Here is a 22,444-nt window from a genome sequence, read left to right as displayed (position 1 = left end):
CTCCCTCCGTTCCGAAATATAAGACCTTTTAGAGTTTTGACTATAGACTACATACGGAGTAAAATGAGTGAATCTACACTCTAAAATATGACTACATACATCCGTATGTAGTATATAGTGTAATCTCTAAAAAAGTCTTATATTTAGGAACGGAGAGAGTAGTATTTAGAATATTTTGTCGACTAGGTGTCACTATCTTTACTTGCTCTATCCAATTTTTTTTTTGCAATAACTAATCAAGTTAATTCCATCTATCTCATTCTAAATGCAAATGTGAAAATGTGAGACATTATGAAATGAAACCTTTAGCCTAACCTAAAGTATGAGCATGAAAGATGAATTTTTATAACTCGCTGTTTTTAGATGTTTTGAAACATTATTCTCAATGTTTGAAACAACACTTCCTGAGATATATTGGTGCTTTAGATAGTTTACCACATTTGACATGTGGTGTTTGAAACACCACTTGATACACTGATCGTTTATACATGACGCTACTGCTTTAATACATTGTTTGCTATCACATATATATAATATAGTCCATATGTTTATCTTGCAAGTTTGTTGCTTTAAGTTCCCACAGCAACGCACGGGGTATCATCTAGTATCAATAGGAAGATGTATCAACCCACAGTTGTTGCACACGGCTCTTTGGTCATAGCCAAAATTAATTGACAATAGACCCCAACGACAAAATATCAATTGCAATGTGATTCTTCTCCACCAGAGACACAGGCTTTGGCGGCTTGAGACCAGCTCAGCAGCATGACATCGACTACTTCAAAGGCCAACCCTCTACTATATATGATTCCATCCCGATTTTGGCCAAACAAACTTGTGGGCTGGTTTCACCCTCAGTGCTTTTTCTTTCTAATCGCCTTCTAAAATCAGTTTGAAACCGAGTTCGCGCTTAAGGACTCACAAAGACTTTCTAAAGATCAAGACAACGGAAGCAGCAAGCCTACACAAGACTAAAGAAAATTTGCACCTTCCATATCATTTTCAACACCAAGAAATATTCACGACAGGTGTATAGATGCAATCATCACCCCTGACAGCTCCCACAGCGAATAGCTCCCCCGTGCATGGAGATGGACAAAGAACAGGGTTGCACAGCAGGATCAAACCAACGGAGAAGATGGACTCTTGTTAAGTAGCACCGCAAGGCCACACAGGTAACAGGCGAGAGCTACCAAACTAAGTAAACCGAGGGAAAGCGACCAACACCATGCCACGACATGACACCGCTGAGAGACCAGAAACAAGGAAGAGTTTTAGGATCGATGAGCACCGGGTCTGAGGGTTTGCTTCATAGGAACACGTCCTGCTCCAGCAGCTTGACCACCTCGTCCTGGCTGTTGAGCTTGGCCACCTCGATGGGGGTCTTCCCGTCCAGATTTTGGAGCGTGCTGCGATCGTTTACAAACAGTTGAATGTGAAAAGGGGGTAGGCTGTTTATGTTGGTTATTAATTAGACAGAGAAGAGATGGTTTCACTTACACAGCAGCGCCGTGCTTCAAAAGAAGATCCACACATTCCTTCCTACCGTATCCAGCGGCATAGTGCAGCGGGGTGTTCTTGTTCTTATCCAGTGCGTCAACTGCAGCGCCTGCCTCCAGAAGGATTTCTGCACACTTCAACTGAAAAAAAAATACACAAGTTGATCCAATCAACTGCTGATACTGAACACCTTTTTTTATACTGTACTCCCTCCGTTCCTAAATATAAGACCTTTTAGAAATTTCACTATGGACTACATACGGAACAAAATGAATGAATCTACATTCTAAAATATGTCTATATACATTCATATGTAGTCCATAGTAAAATCTCTACAAGGTCTTATATTTCGAAATGGAGGGGGTATATGCGGGACACGCTAAACAAGATATCTAACATACTCCTATACTACAAATAATCATACAATACAGGTAGCCTTAAGTCAGAACTCGCAATAGTACATAAGTTCTGTAATTCCCAGTTACAATTCAACACTAAAGACTAGGAAATGTTAAAAGACTTTGTAAACAAAATATCTGCAAAATATTAACAATTTACCAAATCAAAAAGTATATTGCTCAAATTGGTTGCAATGAGATATACCATGACTCGAAACAAGTCAACTGAACCAGGTCTCTCTATCAATCATGGAATTTGAAACTTACAAGTGACATAACAGGAAAAGCCAAATGTGGAAATCTGCTACAGTATAAGGGGATATTCAAATTGGTCTGAATGTTGGATCATTTATTTAAGTTGACAAAAGTTCAGCATATTACGCACCTCGCCGTATCCACATGCAAAATGTAAGGCCCTTCTGCCCTCCACATCTTCTTCATCCTTGTTTGCTCCACCATCTAATGCTTTCTTCAGTCCCTGTTGTCGTATTCAACTTGTCAATGCAGCACTGATAATAATAGTAAATAGGTATAACAATTTCATAGAGATTTCCTCAAGCGCAAATAAAAGATCGATGGTAGAAGTCAAACCACACTAGTGCAAAGTTCAATGGAATTCCCATTTAGAAAGAAAGCAAAGCTATGGTATCCACTGAGAAATGGCCCTATTAAAGCTCAGATAGTTCTACCACAAAGAACAGCAATCATCTGAGAGTGGACCCATTTTCAGGATCCACAAATATTACATGATAATTTGTGAGTTGCCTTCAAATAAACAGATTAGATGACTCATTTTATAAGCATGGTGCATGTAGGCTATAAACCAGAGAAGCCTGATCATGATGTAAAACCATCAAGGGAGGGGGAGCATTCCTCGGTCACACAAATAGAAGTTTGTGAGCCAAGTTGGAGATACATGCCTTGCCTTAACCAAAAACTGGTTGCATGGTGACAAATATGGTAAACACTAAATGTTAACCACTAAGTAGCACAGAGCATCCTTATGAGGATACATGGATAAATACCAACAAAATTGGTAAATCAACTAGCAGCGGAAAAGAATTAGAAGGCAAGGCCTATCGATATTCTTTGCAATTACCTCTGCATCACCAACACTGGCGGTGTTATGGACAATGGACTCATCATCATCCTCGCCTTCTTCATCAGTTTCTTGAGGTCCAGATAGTACAGTGGAAGTAGCAGCATCTACTGGGAAGTTCAATGACATAGCCTCGCCAATCTTTTGAAGAATCTCAGGGTCATTCCAGTACCTAGATGAAGTAAAGAAGAATATCTCAGCAACTTTAAGCTGTAATCAGGTATCCATACTCGCATGCAATACCTACTTGACCATTGCAGATGGACCACCACGCTCTATCTCATCAAGAATTGGCTTCAAAGACGGGTCATCCTTGATACGGGTCATTCGCTCTTCAAGTTGCTCTTTGTGAGCTGGACTAGTCAAGTTCTCAAGCATACTGGACATTGCAGGATCCTGTCATACATAGGAGAACACTTGAGAAGAAAAATTGCACTCAGCATAAAATTTGGGTGACAAGTGAGGAAATAAAATGTGATACCTGCATAAGACTATTCCCAAGACGCTCCGCCATTGACATGAACTGCGGATTCTGCATAACTTTTGTCATGGTTTCCAGGTATGCTTGAGGATCCGAACTTGGAACACCCTGTTCCCCTGTACCCTGCGCACTTTTCTGAAGCTGCTCAGCCATCTGGTTGAATACAGGGTCGCTGGCAATTTGCTCAGCCATCTCCCTTATAGATGGATCCTTCAGGTGACAATAAGAAAGTTAGATATATACAAGAGAAACAAAGTAGAGCTGCTGTAATGCAAAAAAGAGGATAAGTTTCATGAATCCAGCACAGCAGGGCAAAAGGCATTTCAACTCCATACTTAAAAAACATATTAAAGGCAAAAGGCATTTCAAATCCATACTTGAAAAACATATTAAGAGCACAAGAAGAAAACATACATTGAGCAAGCTGCTCATGTTGGAGAAATCAAAAGGACTGGGAAGGCCTGCACCAGCTGCCAACCCCTCCGATTTTGAACCTTCGTTCTGGTCTGAAATGCAATTGGCAGGCAGAAAGGGGAGCACATCAGAGACTATCAAATTATGCATAAGAAATAAACATAAAAGCCAAACTACCATTGCTCGTCTTTCTGTCTTAATAATGACACAAATCAGGTTAAAAGCGCTATTTAAGTGTCAAAACCCGTACCGAACGCCAATTTCATGCTCAACAAAACTACGACACAATCATAGCAACTCTCTTAAGACAGAAAACTCCTAGGCAGCCAAGCTACATCATATACCAGCAGCAAACGGTTTCATAGTTTGCACCTAGACACGTCATGTTCATCATCAGTTCATCATGGCACAGCAACAGCAACAGCAACAGCAGTGAAGCAGAAGCGCACATCTAGCTAGGCATTACAAGCACCCTGCCTCTGCTTCACATTCACAATCGACGAACGAAGAGTCCTGATGTCATCAGAACAACGGCCCTCGATGCCATGTTCTCACAGAATCGGCCCAAAACCTACAAAACCATAACCGCCCCCTGCCTCGCGACACGATGAACTCCGAACCACCCGCCACTCCACGGACCACACTAGGTACTAGTAGTCGGCAGTTCCCCTCGGCCACACATGCCGCATCCCCCGAAACCGATCTAAGCCGGGCGCACGGAACGCTCCGGTTCCCACGCCGCGCGGCAACCAGAACCCCGAGAACCACGGCCCCTGCCGCGGATCTAGCGGCTGGCCGCTGGCCGGCGAAGAGGGGGCCATGGAGCGGCGTGGGGAGGGACAGCGCGGGAAAATCGAGCGAAGACAGCGTGAACGGCGGGGAGGACCGGAGGGGAGGGGCGTTGGGAGGTAGTTACCGGACGCCATGGCGGATCGGACGGGCGGCGGCGGCGGCGGCGAGGCGGACGGGGAGAGGCTTGCGAGGAAGGGAAGGCAGCAGTGGTGAAGCGGTGAAGCGGCGAAGGCTATGAGAGGAGGAAAACCCTTGATGGTGAGGGGAGGGGCTGACAAAGAGAAAGAGGGGAGGTTGCTGATCGGGAAAAGGTGGAGAGCAAGTAGACGTATTTTTATGCTTTCCCCCTCTGACAAGAAATTATTTGAGGTAAAAGCATTTCTTCCACTCTCTAGGAGCATCTTCATGACTTGCAAATTCGAACATCAAACGCGATCAAACGTGTTTTCTATTTGTCCGTCCGTCATTTATACTTTTTTTTCTTATATGTCCGGTCACTTGCACATGATTGATGAATAGGTAGAGAGGGAAAGAAAGGAATGAATAAAGAAAAGAAAAATATGGTCTAAGATAGGGTCGCGTCTTATGTGACGGACTGACCGGACGCGCCCAGACGCGTTTGTGAACCCACATATTCTCTCCATATTTTAAATGGATATAAGGGTTTGCGGACAGTCCAGATATATAGAAATGTTATGAGGGGTCCGGTTGGGTCACTTTTTCCTTCTCTTTCCTGTTCAATCACTCTCCGGACACGTCTGCGAGCGTATGAGGGGTTATTTGAGGGGTCCGGTTATAGATGTTCTTAAAAACTCGCCGCCCGTTAAATCCAGATGGATGTACATGATGTGTGAAAAAAATCATCCGGACCGTAAATTTTCTATGAGGTTCCTAAATTGCCCGTGTTGCCTATAATGGAGCATGAATTATGTTGCCTATAATGGAGTATATAGGACTGTGGGCATTTGTTTTTTTTACTGCTATAGGATGTCGACATGTCGTACTACAACTTGAGATATTACTTTCATGTGGCCTATAGATTTTTGTGGGTATGTGTGGGAATGTATCACTGGGGTAATTGATGCTACCGATGCATCAGATTTTGTTACACGTTAAAAAATGTATGGAAAATTCTGGACAAAATTTAATGCATTGACACAACATTAATGTATGTTGTCATAAGAATTCAAGTTAAATTCTGAAACATTTTTTGAGATACAAAAAATGAAAGATTTTACATCAATGTGCTAATGAATCAAAACCTGTCCAACTTGTATACTATTCAACATTAAATTTGTCACTTTTGTGTCTCGAGCAATATTTGAATTTTGATTTGATTTTTTTTAAACGTACATTGATGTTACGTCAATGCATTATTTTTTCTAAAAAAACAAAAAAACTAACGTACATTGATGTAAAACAAGTTGCCCCGATACATCATATATCTCCTGTAGCAGCCCATATAATACCACGTAAATTACGTGGACAACCCACTTAATTATGTGAATACATGCGACGGGATGTGGAACGCCTGTAGGTCGTTCCACTTGCAGGTTGATCATAAACTCATTCCTCGTCGTTTTCATGAAAGTAAAGCGAAGCCACTCTACAACCAATCCAGGCGGTCTTTATCCAACCAGGGAAGTACTCTCTCTATAAATAAGGTATATACGATCTTTAGATGTAAGGCCCTATTTGTTTTATAAGTCCCAGGATTTTTTTTACTCCCAACTGAAAAGTCCCTAGTCCCTATCCGTTTGTTTTCATGGACTAAAGAGGGACTAGAGGTCATTAAATGACATGGAAAAGGACCATGTTACCCCTAGTAATGTGCTAGAAGTTATTAAATGACATGCTAAAAGTAAGGGCGCTGTTGGAAAAAGTGTCAAAAAAGTCTCCAAAAGACCCTTTCACAGGAACTTCATTTAGTCCCAAATACTTCATTTAGTAAAAGTCCTTCATGTTTGTTTCACATGGGACTAAAAGAGATTTTTTTTAGTCTCTACACCAGAAAGTCCCTGGAAACAAACACCTCTTAAATCTTTTGACCTGTTCAAAATCTTCTTGGCCATAAGTCTCAATCTCGTATAGACATAATTAATACTCCCTCCGATTCGTATTATTTGTCTTAGACTTCTTAGATAGATATGGTTGGTCTCACACCAACTTTTTTTCTAGATATGGATGTATCACAATAACAAACTTTTGAGACAAAATAGTATGTGCACATCTAAGGACCGAGGCCACTCATGATGGACCAACTATTTTTATGAAACACCACCATATATTGCGGTTTAACAAATATTCACACAATCCCCATGAGCCACACTCGTACATATAACAAACCATCAAATCATCACCATTGTAAACCAATAATACTCCCTCTGTTCATTTTTGTTAGACGTTTTAGACAGCTGAAATTAAACTGTTTTGGAAGTTGTCTTAAATGTCTAAATCATCACCAAGGGAGTAATATAAAAAATGGAACAACCAACATATGGTGGATTTTGGCAATAATGATCAGGATTAAGGTCAGATTAATTTTACGAGATCGATGTTGGAATCAGCAACCACCATGCACTTTCGCAGTTCTCTGATCATACATACTCAACAGAATATCTTTTCATACACATAACAGATTCAAAGGAGTCGGAACCGGAAAACACACCCAGACAGCTGAGGATAAACAGGTGGCAATCGTCTCGAGGACATCTGCTGCTTCTAGGCAAATTTCATCTCTGTTCCTATGGTGTGCAATTGGTTCAGTTTCTAGTGGTATCAAAATCTCTTGTTTGGATTGAGAACACGGCAAAATTTCAGAGGACTGTCATTGTCAGGTCTGAATTAATGCCGCTTCCTCTTGCCGCCTTTCTGATGCTTTCTATGCCCCGCGCTCTGTCTACGTGGCTCAATGGAATCACCGTCTTCTTCCTTCTCGCCATCGAGCAGCGTGTTCATCCCGAGGTCGAATCCGTCGGTCAGGCCTTGTAACCTATACACAAAGACATGCCAGTTCATAAGTTGGTTAGGAAAGTCAAAAGACCTTAAAAGGGCAAGCAAAGATAAATGTGTCCGAAGCTATCTTCATGTACTAGTGTGGCTGGTGGGTTCACTTTATAGGGGGGGAAGCCTGTACCACAAGAGAAAATCCATAAACTCTGTAGAACGATGGAACACATACCCATGAAGCTGCTTTTTCATCTGCTTCTCCATGTACTTTTCACGTTTGGTTACGGGAGCTCGGGTGAACAGCTCCTCTTCCGCCTTCTCTTGCTTCTCTCTCTGCCGCATGTAGGCCATAAATTCTTTGCTTTCGTCACCCGCTGTTTCCTTCCACTGCAAGATTGCGCAGAAAACTTAGTAACCTCGATGTAGCTTAGTGTAGCCAACTATACAAAAAGACACAGTATACAAACCTCTTCAGGTCTATCAGCAGCATCATCAATCATCTCCTTGAAGTAAGGATTCTCTGTTGCCATACGCAATAATCTTTTCTCTTTCCTTACAGCGTCTTTACTATGACTATCATCCATGGCAGCTGGCCCAATTCTCGGAGGAACATAGATACCATCTTTGCCCTGAAGTCAAACAGCTACACACATCAGACACAACAAATATGTGTAAACTGAACTCTAGTCATGAAATCATCATTATTGATATAAAACAGAGTGACCTATATTCACATCATCAACAGGAATAGTGCAGTTAGAATAAGGCAGCATTTAAGCAATGGCTAGCAGTATCCATAAAAGCAACAATACAAGCTACTGATACAGTTCCTTAAAACCAGGCACATAAACCAAGTTACAGTGTAATCTCGAATTCATCAGAAGCTGTTAAGTAGCAACTTAATTTGATTCTGCAAGACACTGCCCTGGAAATATCGATTTCTCATCCAACTGTCAACTATATTATGTACAGAAAACAGCTTGGTAAGGATGGACAGATTTGATGCCATAAAAATATATATAAGATTTACTGATTGATGTTTGGGCTAAAGAAGCTGCCAAATTCAATGCACAAAATTTGAGTATAAGAGAAAACAACAGTTAGTGAGAATTTCACCTGTCCTTCAGGAACAATTTTGGGATCCATCATATCCGGGTTTGGCCGGTACCCCAACAGGTCGTCCTCGCCTTGTTGCCTGCCCTTGACATTGACCTCAGCGTCTGGCACCTTATCCTGGGCAGCCGCACCATCTGCAGCATTTGTGAGCTTCTGGATCTGGTACTCCATCTTCTTGTCTATTGGGCGAATCTAGCACACAGAAAACATAACACCATCTACTATTAGACAGATGCATAAATGGAGACTGGCAGCTTAACAATCAACACTTAAGGGCACACACACCTTCTCAAGAAATAGCCTGATCTCGACAAGGCTGCGCACGACGGGGTGGCCATCGACGGACAGTCCGTTGGCCTTGCGTAGCAGGTAGTAGACGAGGTCCTGGCAGTAGCTCAGCAGCAGGTGGTGCTTGGCCTCCAGGTACCCAATGCCATCGCCTGTCGGCAGCTGGTTTTTCCTAACCTACACCACACAGAAAATTGAACAGAATTGTCAGTTTTTGCCACCCACCCAAAAGCTAACATTAGGAATGGATGGAAGACATGTCAAAATTGACTTAATTGATTTGCTTGTCAGATAAATAGTAACAGAGAACAGATCAATGATTATGTGGCTCTAAGGGCTCCAAGAGATGCAGTCCTAAACAGTGATGAGATGGTAGCTTCCTTGCACCTCTGTTTGTGCATACACCTCTCCAGACTTATCCTTTTCTCGGTTTTCTAAACTAAAGATTGTTTACAGCAAGATTTTGATCTCATCTGACCTGAAAATGTTACTAATTTTCAGACCGGAAGCAGCAGAATCGGCCAAAGGCCAACAACAGAGATTGAAAGTGTGCACTTGGGGGACATGTTTCTGTGCTTCTTTTGCCGGCACTTGCCATACCTTGTGCGCCGGCACTTCCTATAGATCCTCAAGAATTCAAAATGTGATAAGAGTGGCTATCTGTTTGACTAAACGTGACATCCATGCAATATTTAGGATAAGAGATCAGTGCAAGCATATTGCTGCTGACCAGTGCATGTATTGTTCCCTATCCTTTATATTTGTCCTGGTGCCTAGCTGAAAGATCTTAGGGAGCCGCTTGGTCGCAGAAAGAATGTTTGGTCGTGAGTCAATTGACAAATAGGCTAAAAATGGTCTCGCATTAACTGGTGATGGCCACCATGCCCTCTGTTCTGTATTTCTGTTGCTCCCTTCTATTCTCCAGTTTTCTCAATCAACAGGGCTTGATTGATTGGAGGTGTTGATTGAGGTGTTTTTTAGGCTTCATTGGATTGAGATTGTGGTTCGGCTTGGAGATGATGGGAACTAAGGCAAGCTAGAGACCAACTACAGGTGTTATCTAATCAGTACTCCCTCCGATCCAAAATAAGCGTCGCAGTTCTGAACTAAGGTATTATGGATCAGAGAGAATAGTTTTCTTTTCTGCCCTATTGCTCCTTTTTCCTGCCTACTAATAGGCTTCAATGTTTGCAGGCTCATGTTTGGAAGCGAGATTAACTAAATGCCCACGTTTAGGTTCTTCCTAAAACAAGACCACACAAAATTCAACAGAGTTTTCTTCGTTTTCGCCATGGCCCGGGCGTAATCATCACAATCATAGCGTGAGACGGGGAGCCCGCGAGGGGGGGAATCGGGGGTACCTTGCGGGTGAGCGACTCGACCTTGGACCTGACGAGGTCGAGCCCGTCCTTCATTTCCTTGAGAGCGGCGAGCAGCTTGGGCGCGTCATCCCTGTCAATGAACAAAACCAAACCCGTGTGAACCCTCCTTGGTATTTTCCGGGCAAGCGACTCTGCGGGACGACGACTGGAAGCGCGGGAAGCGAGGGGGGATTACCGCACGAGGGCCTGCGCTTTCCTGTCGTCGTCCGCTCCGGCGACGGTGGCCGTCATCGCCGTTTCTCTGCCTGCCCGAGACGGGGAAAGTCCAGGGGGTCGCCGGTAAGGGGCGGCCGCGCGAGCACACGAGCCGCCGGGCGCCGGGGCGGTGGCGCTGCGGAGGAGGGCTCCGGATGGCAGGGGGGAGTGGGGACGGCCGGAGGAGGGCGCCGCCGGGTTTGGTTGTGCACACGAAAAAACCCTAGGGGCGTGTTTTGTTTCCCTGGCTCGCATCGGGTGTGCAAAAACCAGCCCGTTTGTTGTCCTGTGTGGCCTGGCCTCCTCGGCCTGGCCCAGCCGATGTAAAGGAAAACTTTATTTTTACCACTCTAGCTTTTGTTATTCTGTTTATGTCACTCTAGAATTTAACATTTCATCTTTGTCACTCACAACTTTGAATGATACATCATAAATGCCATCTCATGGCAAAAGCAATATTTTTGGAATGGCAATTGTTATGCATTGTCAAAAGCTAACAGTGACAAAAGTAAAATAAAAAAGTATTGCTTTTGCCATGGGATGGCACTGGTGATGTATTTTTAATAGCTAAGAGTGGCACAATTGAGATGTCAAATTCTAGAATGACATAAGCAAAATGGGTAAAAATTAAATTGCAAAAACAAAATTTTCCCATGAAAAAAACATGCCTCTCAGCTACGCATGTGTTCCCTGAATGCACCCTCGTGCAATGGCGGACCTAGAGAGTATTTTAAGTGGGGGCATGTTCTTTAAAAAGTCAACGAATTTAAGCATATTTTTCAAAAACCACAAGCTAATATTGCTGCAGTTTCAAAATTTGAGTGGGGGCCTAGGCCCCCACTCACCATAACGTAGGTCCACCCCTGCCCTCGCGCTTGCACTCCCACCCTGATTTTGTTTGTTTGTTTTTGAAAAGGCAATCATGGCTAACTTCATTGTTTCCAATCAATAGTTACATCGACTGCAAGATATATAATTTAGCAATTAGGGGTTCATCGTTTCAAATACAGGACATGGTATTATGAAAACTAAACTTAACTAATGTCTTGATTTACAAATTGACCCGACACTCGGTTTCCAAACTATTTTCACACAAATGGCTGTGTGTGAACCAAGACTTTCCTTTTAGGAATAAAGATGATTGATGATTGATGATTCATATAAAGTTGTAATTATTTTTAATTAAATAAATTGATTGTGGCCATGATATGAATAGTGGTGATTTGGGGGGGGGGGGGTTACGAAGCGACGAGACGACCTACCAACTGTTTTATTAGGAATTTGGCTTGCTGAAATTTCGTAAATATATGCAAAATTTTAGGAGGTGAAATCCTAAGGCCTTGTTCGGTTAATCCCCATCATAAGGGAATTGAAAAGGATTGAAGGAGATTAAGGTGAATTTTAATTTACAGGAATTTAATTCTACTCAATCCGCTCCAATCTTCTTTAAATCCGTTGTAACCGAAGAAGGGTCTAAGGATGTCGAAACCGATTTTGACGGTCGTCACGCGTTTTAGGGGACAGCAGCTGTGAGCCCGTGACTGTGTCTGTGAGGGCACTGCACCAGATGATTGAGGAAGGGAGACTTGAGACTCCACTCTCGCCACCCACCCCATGCATACGGTGCAGCGGCGGCGCTAGGTCGCTGCCAGAAAGTGAGACACGCCGTCGACCTCCTCCAGCCGCTGAACGCCCCCGACCTCCTCGTCACAGTCTCCGGACCTTCAGCCGCCGGATTTGACGTGACCCTCACCGCTTCTGGCCAGCGGCCTAGGTAATGTACCTGCACCCCCAGCCTCTAGATCAACCCCATCTACGCTTGCTTCGTTGAGTTCCATGTGCATCTACTCACATGCCGGCATAATCTCCAGCAAATCGGCCGACGACTTGCGGCTTCTAATGGCGGATCCGGTGTCCGCTGCTGTCGCTGTAGGGTGGGCCATGAAGGCCGCTGGGTGGGTCGCCTCGCCCATCATCTCTGAGCTTTACAAGAAAGCCTCCTCCTTCCTCAACTTTGATGCGTCGCGGAAGCTCAAGGAACTCGAGCCAAAGATTTTGCTGCTACAGCGCGTGCTGGAAATGGTTGAGGAGAGCCCTGACAGGCCTCGTCTGGAGCAGCTGTTCACGGATCTTAAGTCTGCTTTCTACCAAGCAGAGGACATCTTGGATGATGTTGAGTATTACCGTCTCGAGAAACAGATACAAGATGACTATCTCAAGTTAGAGGTCGCCGCGCCTCAACTCAACAAGAATCGCATGAAGAAGCTCTTCAAGTCTGCCATCAAAAAGTGCAACCCCCTGAAAAATGAGGTGCTTTTCTGTTCCATGTGTTTGTATTTTCTCTCAGGCATATATATATATTTTTTTGCAAAAATATTGTACATGAGAAGATGTTAGAATTGACAACTTAGCAACTAAATCTTCCTACACACCGTATCGATCACACTTGTCTTGATGTCACCGATAAAATAGTTAAAAGTTTGTTCTTCTCTAAACTATTTGAATCACAGCTAGAAGTTTCTAATGATAATCCGTCTCCTCTATTTGGAACGCAATTATATTAGCATCGCTGAGAGGTGGGGAAAGTCAAAATAGAGGATGCAACGAACTAGTATAATTGATCCAACTACCTTTCGTTTTGCAAATCAAACTGAAAATTCAAACTTCCTTCAATTTTTTAGCGTAGGTTTCTCGGATCCGTAGAAATATTTCCTCATTCCTTGATCTCCTTGCTTGCTATTATGTTTTGCAGGATTGTGGCATGTCAAAAAATGAGTTGAAGCAGAGCCTAAAGAAAATAGAAACGGTCATAAATGACGCATGTGAATTTTTTGAACAGATGAACTTGCCAAAGAAAAGTAACGCTAATTTGAGCAAACCTGGCAACTCACGAGGTGCAGTCACTACGGCGAGGCCTCCATCTGTGGTATTCGGACGAGATAAAGATTGTGATAACATAGTAGCAATGCTTCATGATAAGGAAGAATATGCTCAACCAGACACCAATAGGGCTCAATGTTATTCCATAATCGGCATTCATGGCATCGGTGGTTCTGGGAAATCAACCCTTTCACAACTTGTTTGTGCTCGTGAGGAAAAGGATGATCATTTCAACCTTGTTATGTGGGTTCACGTTTCTCAAGATTTTAGTGTGGATACCATTTTCAGGCAGATGTCTGAGGCCGCTACCAGGATCCCGTGCCCTCAGTTCAGTAATCTTGACACCTTACAAACTAATTTGGAGAAGGAACTGCCTGGAAAACGGTTCCTCTTGGTACTAGATGATGTTTGGTACAATAATAGAGATGTGAGGCAGTATGAGAAGCTGCAACAGATACTTTCACCAATGAACGCTGGAGAGGCAGGAAGCAAGATCCTGGTGACTAGTCGAACTAAAGATGCATTGTTAGCTCTGGGCGCTGCAGAGCAGAGATGTATTCCCATGTCAGTCCTAGATGAAGATGTTTTCCTGAATTTATTCAAACATTATGCATTTCACAATGTAAGTGTTGATGATCATGTCCGAAGAATACTTGAAGAAATTGGGAACGACATTGCAAAAAAGTTGAAGGGATCACCTCTAGCGGCCAAAATTGTTGGAGGGCAGCTCCGTATGAAGCCAAACATTGATTACTGGAGAAGTTCCCAAGATGGGAACCATTTGGATGACACCATGGGATGTCTGTGGTGGAGCTACCAACATCTTGATGAACAGGTCAGACGATGCTTTGCTTACTGCAGTATTTTTCCTCGGAGACGTCAGTTGGAACAACATGAGTTAGTTAAGCTTTGGGCTGCAGAAGGGTTTGCTAGAAGTAGCGATGAAGGGAAGGATTCAGAAGATGTTTGCCAGGGATACTTTGATGAACTAGTGTCAGCCTCATTTCTGCAACCTGAAGTAAAGATGGACGCCGATGAAATGGACACTTATCAAGTTCATGATCTGTTGCTTGATTTAGCGGATAAGGTTGCTGGAAGTGATTGTTTCAGAATCGAGAATCAACGGAAATGGTCAGGAGATAGCTGGATAATGGAAGGATGTGAAAAAGAAGTTCCCCCAGACGTCCGCCATGTTTTTGCTCAGACCTATGATTCAGAATTGATCATTGAGAAGATATGTAAACTGGACAACCTGCGTACTCTCATCATTGATAGTGTACAATGGAGAAAGCCAGTTGAGGAGAAAGTCCTCAAGAGTCTGTTTGTGAGGCTAAGGAAGTTGCGGGTGCTTATAATACCTAGTGATCAAGGTATGTTGTCAGTCCCAGATTCTATTGGCCAGCTAAGGCATCTACGGTATCTTGCTTTTATGGCTAGACATGGTTCAGACAGCAGACTGGTTTTACCAGGCACTTTGACCAAGCTTTACCATATGCAGGTTCTAGATTTTGGTAATATTAGTGATTTGGTGTTTGACTCGTGTGAAGATATGTTTAGCCTCATCAACTTGCGACATATAATCCGAATGCCGTTTCGGGAAATTCAAAGCATTGGCAGGCTGACATTACTTCGAACGCTGGAAACATTTGAAGTAAGAAAGGAACAAGGGTGCGAGTTAAAGCAACTCAGCGACCTAAACCAGCTTTGCGGCAAACTGACAATCCTGGGCCTCCAAAACGTTGAAAGCCAGCAGGAAGCTCTTGAAGCCAAGCTAGCCGATAAAAAAGGGCTCAGAACATTGGAACTGTGGTGGAATTATGATGAGTGGGCAGAGTTAAAAGAAAAGGAAGTTCAGACAGAGGTACTAGAAGGTCTATGCCCACAGAAGCTTCTCAAATCACTGAGTATGTACAATTACCAGGGTTTGAGATACCCAAGTTGGATGATGGGTAAGCACAATGGTGGCCCAAAGTATCTGAACACACTCAGCCTGTACTGTTGCAGCACAGAACTTGGCCCAGAACTTGGTGGGTTTTGCCCTTACCTCCGTTCACTCTTTATCTTCGGTTGCAGCTGGGACACCTTGCCAGATCATATGGAGTACCTGACGTCACTGAAGGACCTGGGCCTTGATCGCTGCCAGAATATTCGGTCGCTTCCAACGCTGCCTCAGTGTCTTGAGCGCTTCAGACTCAGTCGCTCCAATGAGATGTTGATGAGCTCGTGCAGAACAGTTGGAGATCCCAATTGGGAAAAGTTTCAGCACGTTCCTGTAGCATATGTTGATGGTAAATAAAATCGCTCCCATAATAATACGTATCATTTTGTGTGTGTTGCATAGCATCACCATGTATATCTTCCATGTCAAGAATTGTTATGATCGTTTCTTAATCTGTTTGCTAAACTGTCAAACACCAGGCTACCGGCTGGAAACGAGAGCCCAATATACTTCATCACCAGAGCCTGAGACCCCTAAAACGTGAAGCCGTTTGATCCTTTAACCTGCCTACCAATATACTTAGTCCGTTGTATGTCACTGATTTTATGAGTGAAGTGGTGCTGCCGCGGTCACCGCGTCATCGGCTGGCTACACGATGCAGAATTTGATCATGTATGCAAATGATTCACACTGGGTTCCCTCCCTCCAAGTGGGCTATATTTGGTCCTTGATGGCGAGACGTGCAACTGTATCCTGTAAAAATGCTGTGAAACCATTGAGCACTGAACTCATCATTGATAGTGCATGATGGACACAACCAGTTGAGGAGAAAGTCCTGGAGAGTATGTTCAAGAGGCTAACGAAGTTGGGGGTGCTTACCATACCTGTCTATTATGGAAAAGGAAAAGGAAATGAAGGGAGTATAATCATAATGCCGTGTCAGAATATTCCAAGCATTGGCAGGATGACATTACTCCGGGATAGAAACTTTGAAAGTAAGAAAGCGACAAGGCTACGGGTTAAAGCAACTCAGCGACCTAAACCAACTTCGTGGCAGACTGATTATCTGGGACCTAAACCAGGAATCTCTTGAAGCCAATCTGTACGATAAAGAAGGGCTCAGAACATTGGTACTGCTGTGGGGTTATGATAAGAGAGGAGATTTAAAAGAACAGGAGGTTCAGACAGAGGTACTAGAGGGTCTCTGCCCACCGAAGTATCTCGAACCATTGATTATACAGTGCTACAATGGTTTGAGATACCCAAGTTGGATGATGGGTGCTAAGCACAATGGTGGCCCAAAGTATCTGAACGAACTCACCCTCGAGTCTTGCAGCACAAAACTTGGTCCTGAATTTTGTGGGTTTTTCTCTCACCTCCGTAAACTCAAAATAAGCGATTGCAGCTGGGGCACCTTGCCAGATAACATGGAGCACCTGACATCACTGAAGGACCTGACCGTGGATTTCTGCCGGAATATTCGATCGCTTCCGCGGTCTCTTGAGCACTTGAGACTGCATGGATGCAATGAGATGTTGATGAGATCGTGCACAACAGTTGGAGATCCCGATTGGGAAAAGCTTCAGCACGTTCCTGATGTATATATTGATGGTATATCACCATATCTTCCTTGTCAAGAGTTTTCGTGATCGTTTCCTAATCTGTTTGCTAAAGTGTCAAACACCAGGCGACAGGGTGGAGACGAGAGCCCAAGTAGATGGCGGATCTTCATCATCAGCGCCCAAGAACCTGTTCCGCAGCCCTATGGCGTGGAAGTCGTGTGATCCTTAAACCTGCCTGCCAATATACTTGGTCCATTCCATTGTATGTCACTGATTTTGAGAGTGAAGTGCTGCTGCTGCAGTCACTGCGTCATCAGCTACACGGCGCAGGATTTGATCATGTTTGCAAATGTTGTGCACTGGTTTTATTTGTTCCCTCCCTATGGGCCATATATGGTCCTTGATAACGTCCAACTATGTCATGTAATAAGGGAAAAGATTTCCGTCGGTCGGATGAAAACAAGAAATGTCACCCCCCTTGCTCTTCCGCCACGTTGCTCTGTGAACCGATGCACCGCTTCTCCATCCCTCCTCCCTCTCCATCTTATCTCTTCCAACAGTTTCTACAACCCGTTCATTGTTTCAGGAATTTGTTTCTGCAAACATGGCCACTGTTGCAGAAAGAGGAAGAAAAAAAATTCTGTAATAGAGCGATTGTTTCTGAAACTCGACCTTTGTTTCAGGAATTAATGGATTGAAAATTTATTTTTTCCAACAAAGAGTTTGTTTCTGCAACACGACCATAGTTGCAGAAAGAGAAAGGATTTTTTTTTACAACAAAGCGATTGTTTCAGAAACTCGAGCGTTGTCTCAGAAATATCGGGTGTCCAGCCAAAGCGCGCGCAAAGAAAAAAAACTACAACAAAGCGATTATTTCAGAAACTCGAACATCGTTTCAGGAATTACAGGATGCCCGACCGAAGCGCTGCGTACGGATCGGCTGGATGGAGATAATCAAACGGTTATGAAGATGACGAATCATTAAAAATAATATAGCGGTGAACGGGTAGCGTTGCCCATAATGCTGTGAATCCCTGCGCGTGACCATGCCCTGTAACAATGCTGTGAACACTGAACCCTTGCGTGTTTCCTTTGGTTTCTTTCAAAATAAGCGTCTTAATTTTCTACTAAATGTTAATATAAAGTTATGTTAAGATTAAAACTCTCATTTGATTTGTACTCTCTTTGTCCTAAAATAAATGCCTTAACTTTTTACTAAACGTTAGCATAAAATTGTATTAAGATTGAAACATTTATTTGGTTTGTACTCCCTCCGTTTGAAAATAAGTGTCTAACTTTTTACAAAATGTTAGTCTAAAATTATACTAAGATTAAAACATTTATTTTAAGTTTGAGAGAGTAAAATATTGCAGAAGATGCTGAACGAACATCCAATAATTGTTTCCGATTGGTTTGCAATAAACTGTTTGTAATATTTTCTTCCTTGGCCCAAACCCAAGGGCATTGTTCTGTCTGTCTCTGTGATGTGTTTATTCCAAGTGTTGATTACTAGTTCTGCAGCAGATCAGCAACGTAGAGCCTAGCAGACCACTTTATATGTACTCCCTCCATCCCATAGTGTCAAAAACGCTCTTATATTACGGGACGAAAGGAGTACATTACTACTGAGATGAGAGGTTGCCATCCTAGGCTTGTATATTCTGATTGCCCTGCCAAGGATCAAGAGGCTGAATGGACCAAACGATGAGAGGTTGCCATCCTAGGCTTGTATATTCTGATTGCCCTGCCAAGGCTCAAGAGGCTGAATGGACCAAACGAACACACCCATCGGAAGACGTCGACACAAACTTACTCTGCATCCAAACCAGTTTTAACTCTAAAGGGAACAACTATACGACGAGATCAGCAACATATATATAGTCAAGCAGATCACTTTGTATGTACATTATTACCAAGATCTGGGCTGAATCCAACAGCGAGACACACAATTGTCCAAGATAATGCGAGTAGTATACTTCCACCACGTTCTTCACTGAGAATCACCAGAATGACACCAAACAGATATATTGCTCGTGTGCACCACATATAGATCGTTGAAAACACATGCACTTCCCAATCAGGCCAAAGCATCAGTACGTGTTGTCAGCGGGGCCGTGGTAGTTTCTCCTCCTAAGCTGGGATTCTGCTGCAGGCTGCTGGAGGAAGATCTTGGTAGGATCATGTGGATCGACATACCTGTAAACATGAGAGAACCTGTGAGTTCACAGCACAACAGGGGAATAGCTGGGAGGAGAAGACTGGGAAATGGCAGATCTTGCACTCACGCATGGCGCATCATGTCGTCAACAGGAGTTTGCGCTGCCTGCATGGGGTCCACACGGGGCACGGTAGCAGGCTGGGCTTCAAACTGATTGTGGCGCCGCACTGACGTGATCAGGTTCAGGAAGAGTGGCACAAAGGTGCCACATCCACCTTCCTTGAACAAGATCTTGAAGGTGTGGGTGGAGTACAAAGCCCTGTTCTGGCTTTCTGGAACAACCTGGATTGAAACCCACACGGTTAATATCTTCGGTGTTTGTTTAGGAATGTAGGATGTGCAAGTATTCGCCGATTCGATCATGAAATGTTCAGTGACAAACAACTCACCGGCTCAACAAATCCAGAGATATTGTTGCAGTGAAATATCGGCTGGTTGAACTTCTCACCGTGCACGTACAACTGCAAACATGTTTGCCATGTCAGAGAATTTACACATTTTGCTATGAACTCATGATGTAATGAAATAATCAAGGAGGCAACATCAACTGTTCCTTTCAGATTCACAGGGGACAGGATTAGACAACTTTCATGGCCCATTTACTCACCAGAGGCATATCGAAGGCAAAGAAATTCCCAATAGGCTTGGCGGCGACAAACACCATCCTTATGTTAGAAAGGTATATGGTGCCCTTTGTTTTTGCGTGACCGCCGGGCGCCCTGAGAACAGGCGAAGCAACCATATGAGACTGATGATAGCATCCAGTTAGTTATTTTTCGTGCAAAGTGGTGTGTAATTTAACGAGATAAAATCCCAAGCTGAACATAATGAGAAAGCTTTCTAAATGAGCACAAAATGAAAGCATATTCCTTATCTAATTCTTACACAACGAGAGATAAATGGGTGCCGCATTTGTAGCTCACGACCTATGGACTGCGCCACGGTGTTTCCACCGTATTCCGTTCCAAAATCCCAAACCTTACAACATGCAGCATTATATTTCTTCTAGTCACCTAGCAGTTCCAACCAAGCGTTCCAAATTATGTAGTGGTGGTAAACCACCACGCATCACAAGCACATAAAACCTTTCGAACTTGAATGTTTTGCAACCCTTGAAGAAGACAAGGATTAGCACGAGCACAGCTAACATTCGTCACAAGGCGACATGTCAGCCACTGAAGGGCAGAAATTCCCCTCGCAAACCAAGGGCTCAACTCGATTCGGGCCGCCCGCTCCACCCGGAACCTCAGACGAGCCGATTCCTGAGAGCTGCTAAAGCCATCCCCGAAGCCAGCCAATCAATCCCCCCACCGTTTCTTCGCATCCAACCCTAAAACCTAATCCCCAATTAAAATCCCCATCCATCCGGATGGCGCGGTCGCTTGCGATGCTAGATCGAGAAAAAAAGAAAAAGCGATTAATCTGCCCAGGCGAGGCGAAAGCAACCGGGCCGGGCGAGAAGAGAGGAGGGGCTACGCACGAGGGGATCTTGTCGACGTGGAACTCGACGCCGTCGCGGGCGAGGACGAACATCTCGCCGTGGAAGGGCACGGGCATCCCGTTCCCGAACAGCTGCGGGTTCTCCGCCATCTCTCCGGCCTCCGGATCCTCTCCGCCCGCCTGCTGCTCGAGCCTTCGTTCCTTGCTCCGCCGCGCCGCGCCGCGTCGCCGGATGGATCAGGGGAGCGACGAATGGGTTGGGGCTGGGCTGGCGGGCGTGGCTGGGACGCGGTTTCCGATTCCCGGGAGGAGGCCTGGGTCTGGGTGCCTTGGTAGCGAGGCGAGGCTTGGCTTCTCGAAGCGGTCGGGTTGTTTGGTTTCGTTGCGATTGCGAGTCGACTATGGTATGGTGGTTTGCTGGGCTGGGGCTGGGTGGTTGGGTCGGACGCGTTTATGCGCGAGGGGATCGATCGCGTGCACTGCTCGATCTCTCGGGGGAGGCGCGGAGAGTTCCAGAGGCCGGTCGAAGCGTGTGGCCCCACCGCAAACCCGTGTTTTATACTATAGCCGAAAAATGTGAGTTAAGGCCTCCTTTGCTTCAGTATAACGATATCACATACTCCCTCCGTCCCAAAATTATTGTCTTAAATTTGTTTAGATATGAATGTATCTAGTCAAGTTTTAATATTTAGATACATCCATTTCAAGAAAAAGCTAAGACAAGAATTTTGAGACGGAGGGAGTATACATGAATAAAAGACAGAAAAAAAGATGATATGCATCTTAAATTCTTATAAAAAAAGCATGTCATTTGATGCTTAGATAAAATATATTTTCACTATGTTTAAACTGATGGTTTTTTAATATGAAGAATTGGTCTACGTTCTACATAGAAATAAGATTCCGTTCCTACAAACCAAAGAGCCGCAAAGAATTTATTTTTCCTATGAAATTTTTATCTTCCATTCCCTTCATTCTTAAAGATAAGTCCTTAATTTTTTTTATTATAAACTACATACAAAGCAAAATGAATGAATTTACATATGTCTATATATATCCGTATGCAGTTCGTAGTGAAATCTTTTAAAAGACATATATTTAGAAACGGAGGGAGTATAACCCCTACCCAATTACCGTAAATCAAATATGACCTAAGGTTTTTTTAAGATGGTGTTGGTCAAGTTTCTTTTTATACTTCAAGACCTCATTTATTCATTTATCAAAATGGTTGTACCGTTACAAGCATGTTAAAACCACGACACTGCATCTAACCAAGTATTAGGAGGAGAAAGCCTAGCCAAGGTGGCTAGCTCATGTGCTAGATCACCCGAGTAAACTCAAGAAACACAAAGTAACAATCATTAAAAATAGCACTAGCACCTTTTTCCAACCTCGGACTCATCTCCCTTTATATTAATTGCTTAACGGAAATACATCAGTCGGAATGTTTGGACAGAAAACTGAAATCTAAAGTAAAAAAAAATTGAAAAGGGGAGAGTGAGTTGGGGCATCAATAGAAAACCCGATCTAGATGATTCTAAAAAGAACCATCCACCACGGTACGAAAACCTATTGACACTAACCGCCCATCCTTAGCAAAGTTTTAGCAACAACAAAAGCAAACAGGGAACTGCTAACCACCTAGCAAAATGAGACCACGTGAAACTCAGCACGCATCAAACCCCTGTGAGGACCATTACAGACCAACAAGACAACAAGGCTTCATTCATCTCAAGCTCCAGCATTGCCTCCCAGCACCAACCTGCCCCGCGAAGTCGAGCGATCTGCCAA

The 22,444-nt window shown here is 43.8% G+C and overlaps 5 protein-coding genes across 5 annotated transcripts; 2 read left to right on the top strand and 3 right to left on the bottom strand.

The window, feature by feature from the left end:
• Window positions 1-972: 972 nt before the first annotated feature.
• Window positions 973-4,953, bottom strand: LOC123399861 (ankyrin repeat domain-containing protein 2A-like). The gene is made up of 8 exons (XM_045094244.1): window positions 4,809-4,953; window positions 3,893-3,984; window positions 3,479-3,688; window positions 3,245-3,393; window positions 2,998-3,169; window positions 2,284-2,376; window positions 1,501-1,640; window positions 973-1,409 (listed from the first exon to the last, which is right to left on the bottom strand). The coding sequence occupies exons 1-8, from the start codon at window positions 4,816-4,818 to the stop codon at window positions 1,310-1,312; spliced, it is 966 nt and encodes a 321-aa protein (XP_044950179.1). The 5' UTR covers window positions 4,819-4,953; the 3' UTR covers window positions 973-1,309.
• A 2,288-nt stretch (window positions 4,954-7,241) lies between these two features.
• LOC123399860 (neuroguidin-A-like) lies at window positions 7,242-10,892 on the bottom strand. The gene is made up of 7 exons (XM_045094243.1): window positions 10,595-10,892; window positions 10,399-10,489; window positions 9,035-9,214; window positions 8,750-8,941; window positions 8,101-8,262; window positions 7,866-8,020; window positions 7,242-7,676 (listed from the first exon to the last, which is right to left on the bottom strand). Exons 1-7 carry the CDS (start codon window positions 10,867-10,869, stop codon window positions 7,529-7,531), a joined length of 1,203 nt encoding a protein of 400 aa, XP_044950178.1. The 5' UTR covers window positions 10,870-10,892; the 3' UTR covers window positions 7,242-7,528.
• Window positions 10,893-12,093: 1,201 nt separating this feature from the next.
• LOC123396989 (putative disease resistance RPP13-like protein 1) lies at window positions 12,094-17,482 on the top strand. Its single transcript, XM_045091719.1, has 5 exons — window positions 12,094-12,143; window positions 12,191-12,388; window positions 12,486-12,924; window positions 13,367-15,782; window positions 15,913-17,482. Exons 1-5 carry the CDS (start codon window positions 12,094-12,096, stop codon window positions 15,975-15,977), a joined length of 3,168 nt encoding a protein of 1,055 aa, XP_044947654.1. The 3' UTR covers window positions 15,978-17,482.
• LOC123399859 (putative disease resistance protein RGA4) lies at window positions 16,419-17,482 on the top strand. The gene is made up of 2 exons (XM_045094242.1): window positions 16,419-17,044; window positions 17,108-17,482. Exons 1-2 carry the CDS (start codon window positions 16,705-16,707, stop codon window positions 17,215-17,217), a joined length of 450 nt encoding a protein of 149 aa, XP_044950177.1. The 5' UTR covers window positions 16,419-16,704; the 3' UTR covers window positions 17,218-17,482.
• Window positions 17,483-18,848: 1,366 nt separating this feature from the next.
• LOC123399858 (UPF0664 stress-induced protein C29B12.11c) lies at window positions 18,849-21,072 on the bottom strand. The gene is made up of 5 exons (XM_045094241.1): window positions 20,694-21,072; window positions 19,821-19,932; window positions 19,603-19,674; window positions 19,281-19,495; window positions 18,849-19,191 (listed from the first exon to the last, which is right to left on the bottom strand). The coding sequence occupies exons 1-5, from the start codon at window positions 20,801-20,803 to the stop codon at window positions 19,086-19,088; spliced, it is 615 nt and encodes a 204-aa protein (XP_044950176.1). The 5' UTR covers window positions 20,804-21,072; the 3' UTR covers window positions 18,849-19,085.
• Between the last annotated feature and the right edge of the window lie 1,372 nt (window positions 21,073-22,444).

This window comes from Hordeum vulgare, chromosome 5H (genome assembly GCF_904849725.1).
Source record: "Hordeum vulgare subsp. vulgare chromosome 5H, MorexV3_pseudomolecules_assembly, whole genome shotgun sequence".
Classification (NCBI taxonomy): domain Eukaryota; kingdom Viridiplantae; phylum Streptophyta; class Magnoliopsida; order Poales; family Poaceae; genus Hordeum; species Hordeum vulgare.
This window is presented reverse-complemented; position numbering and strand designations above follow the sequence as displayed.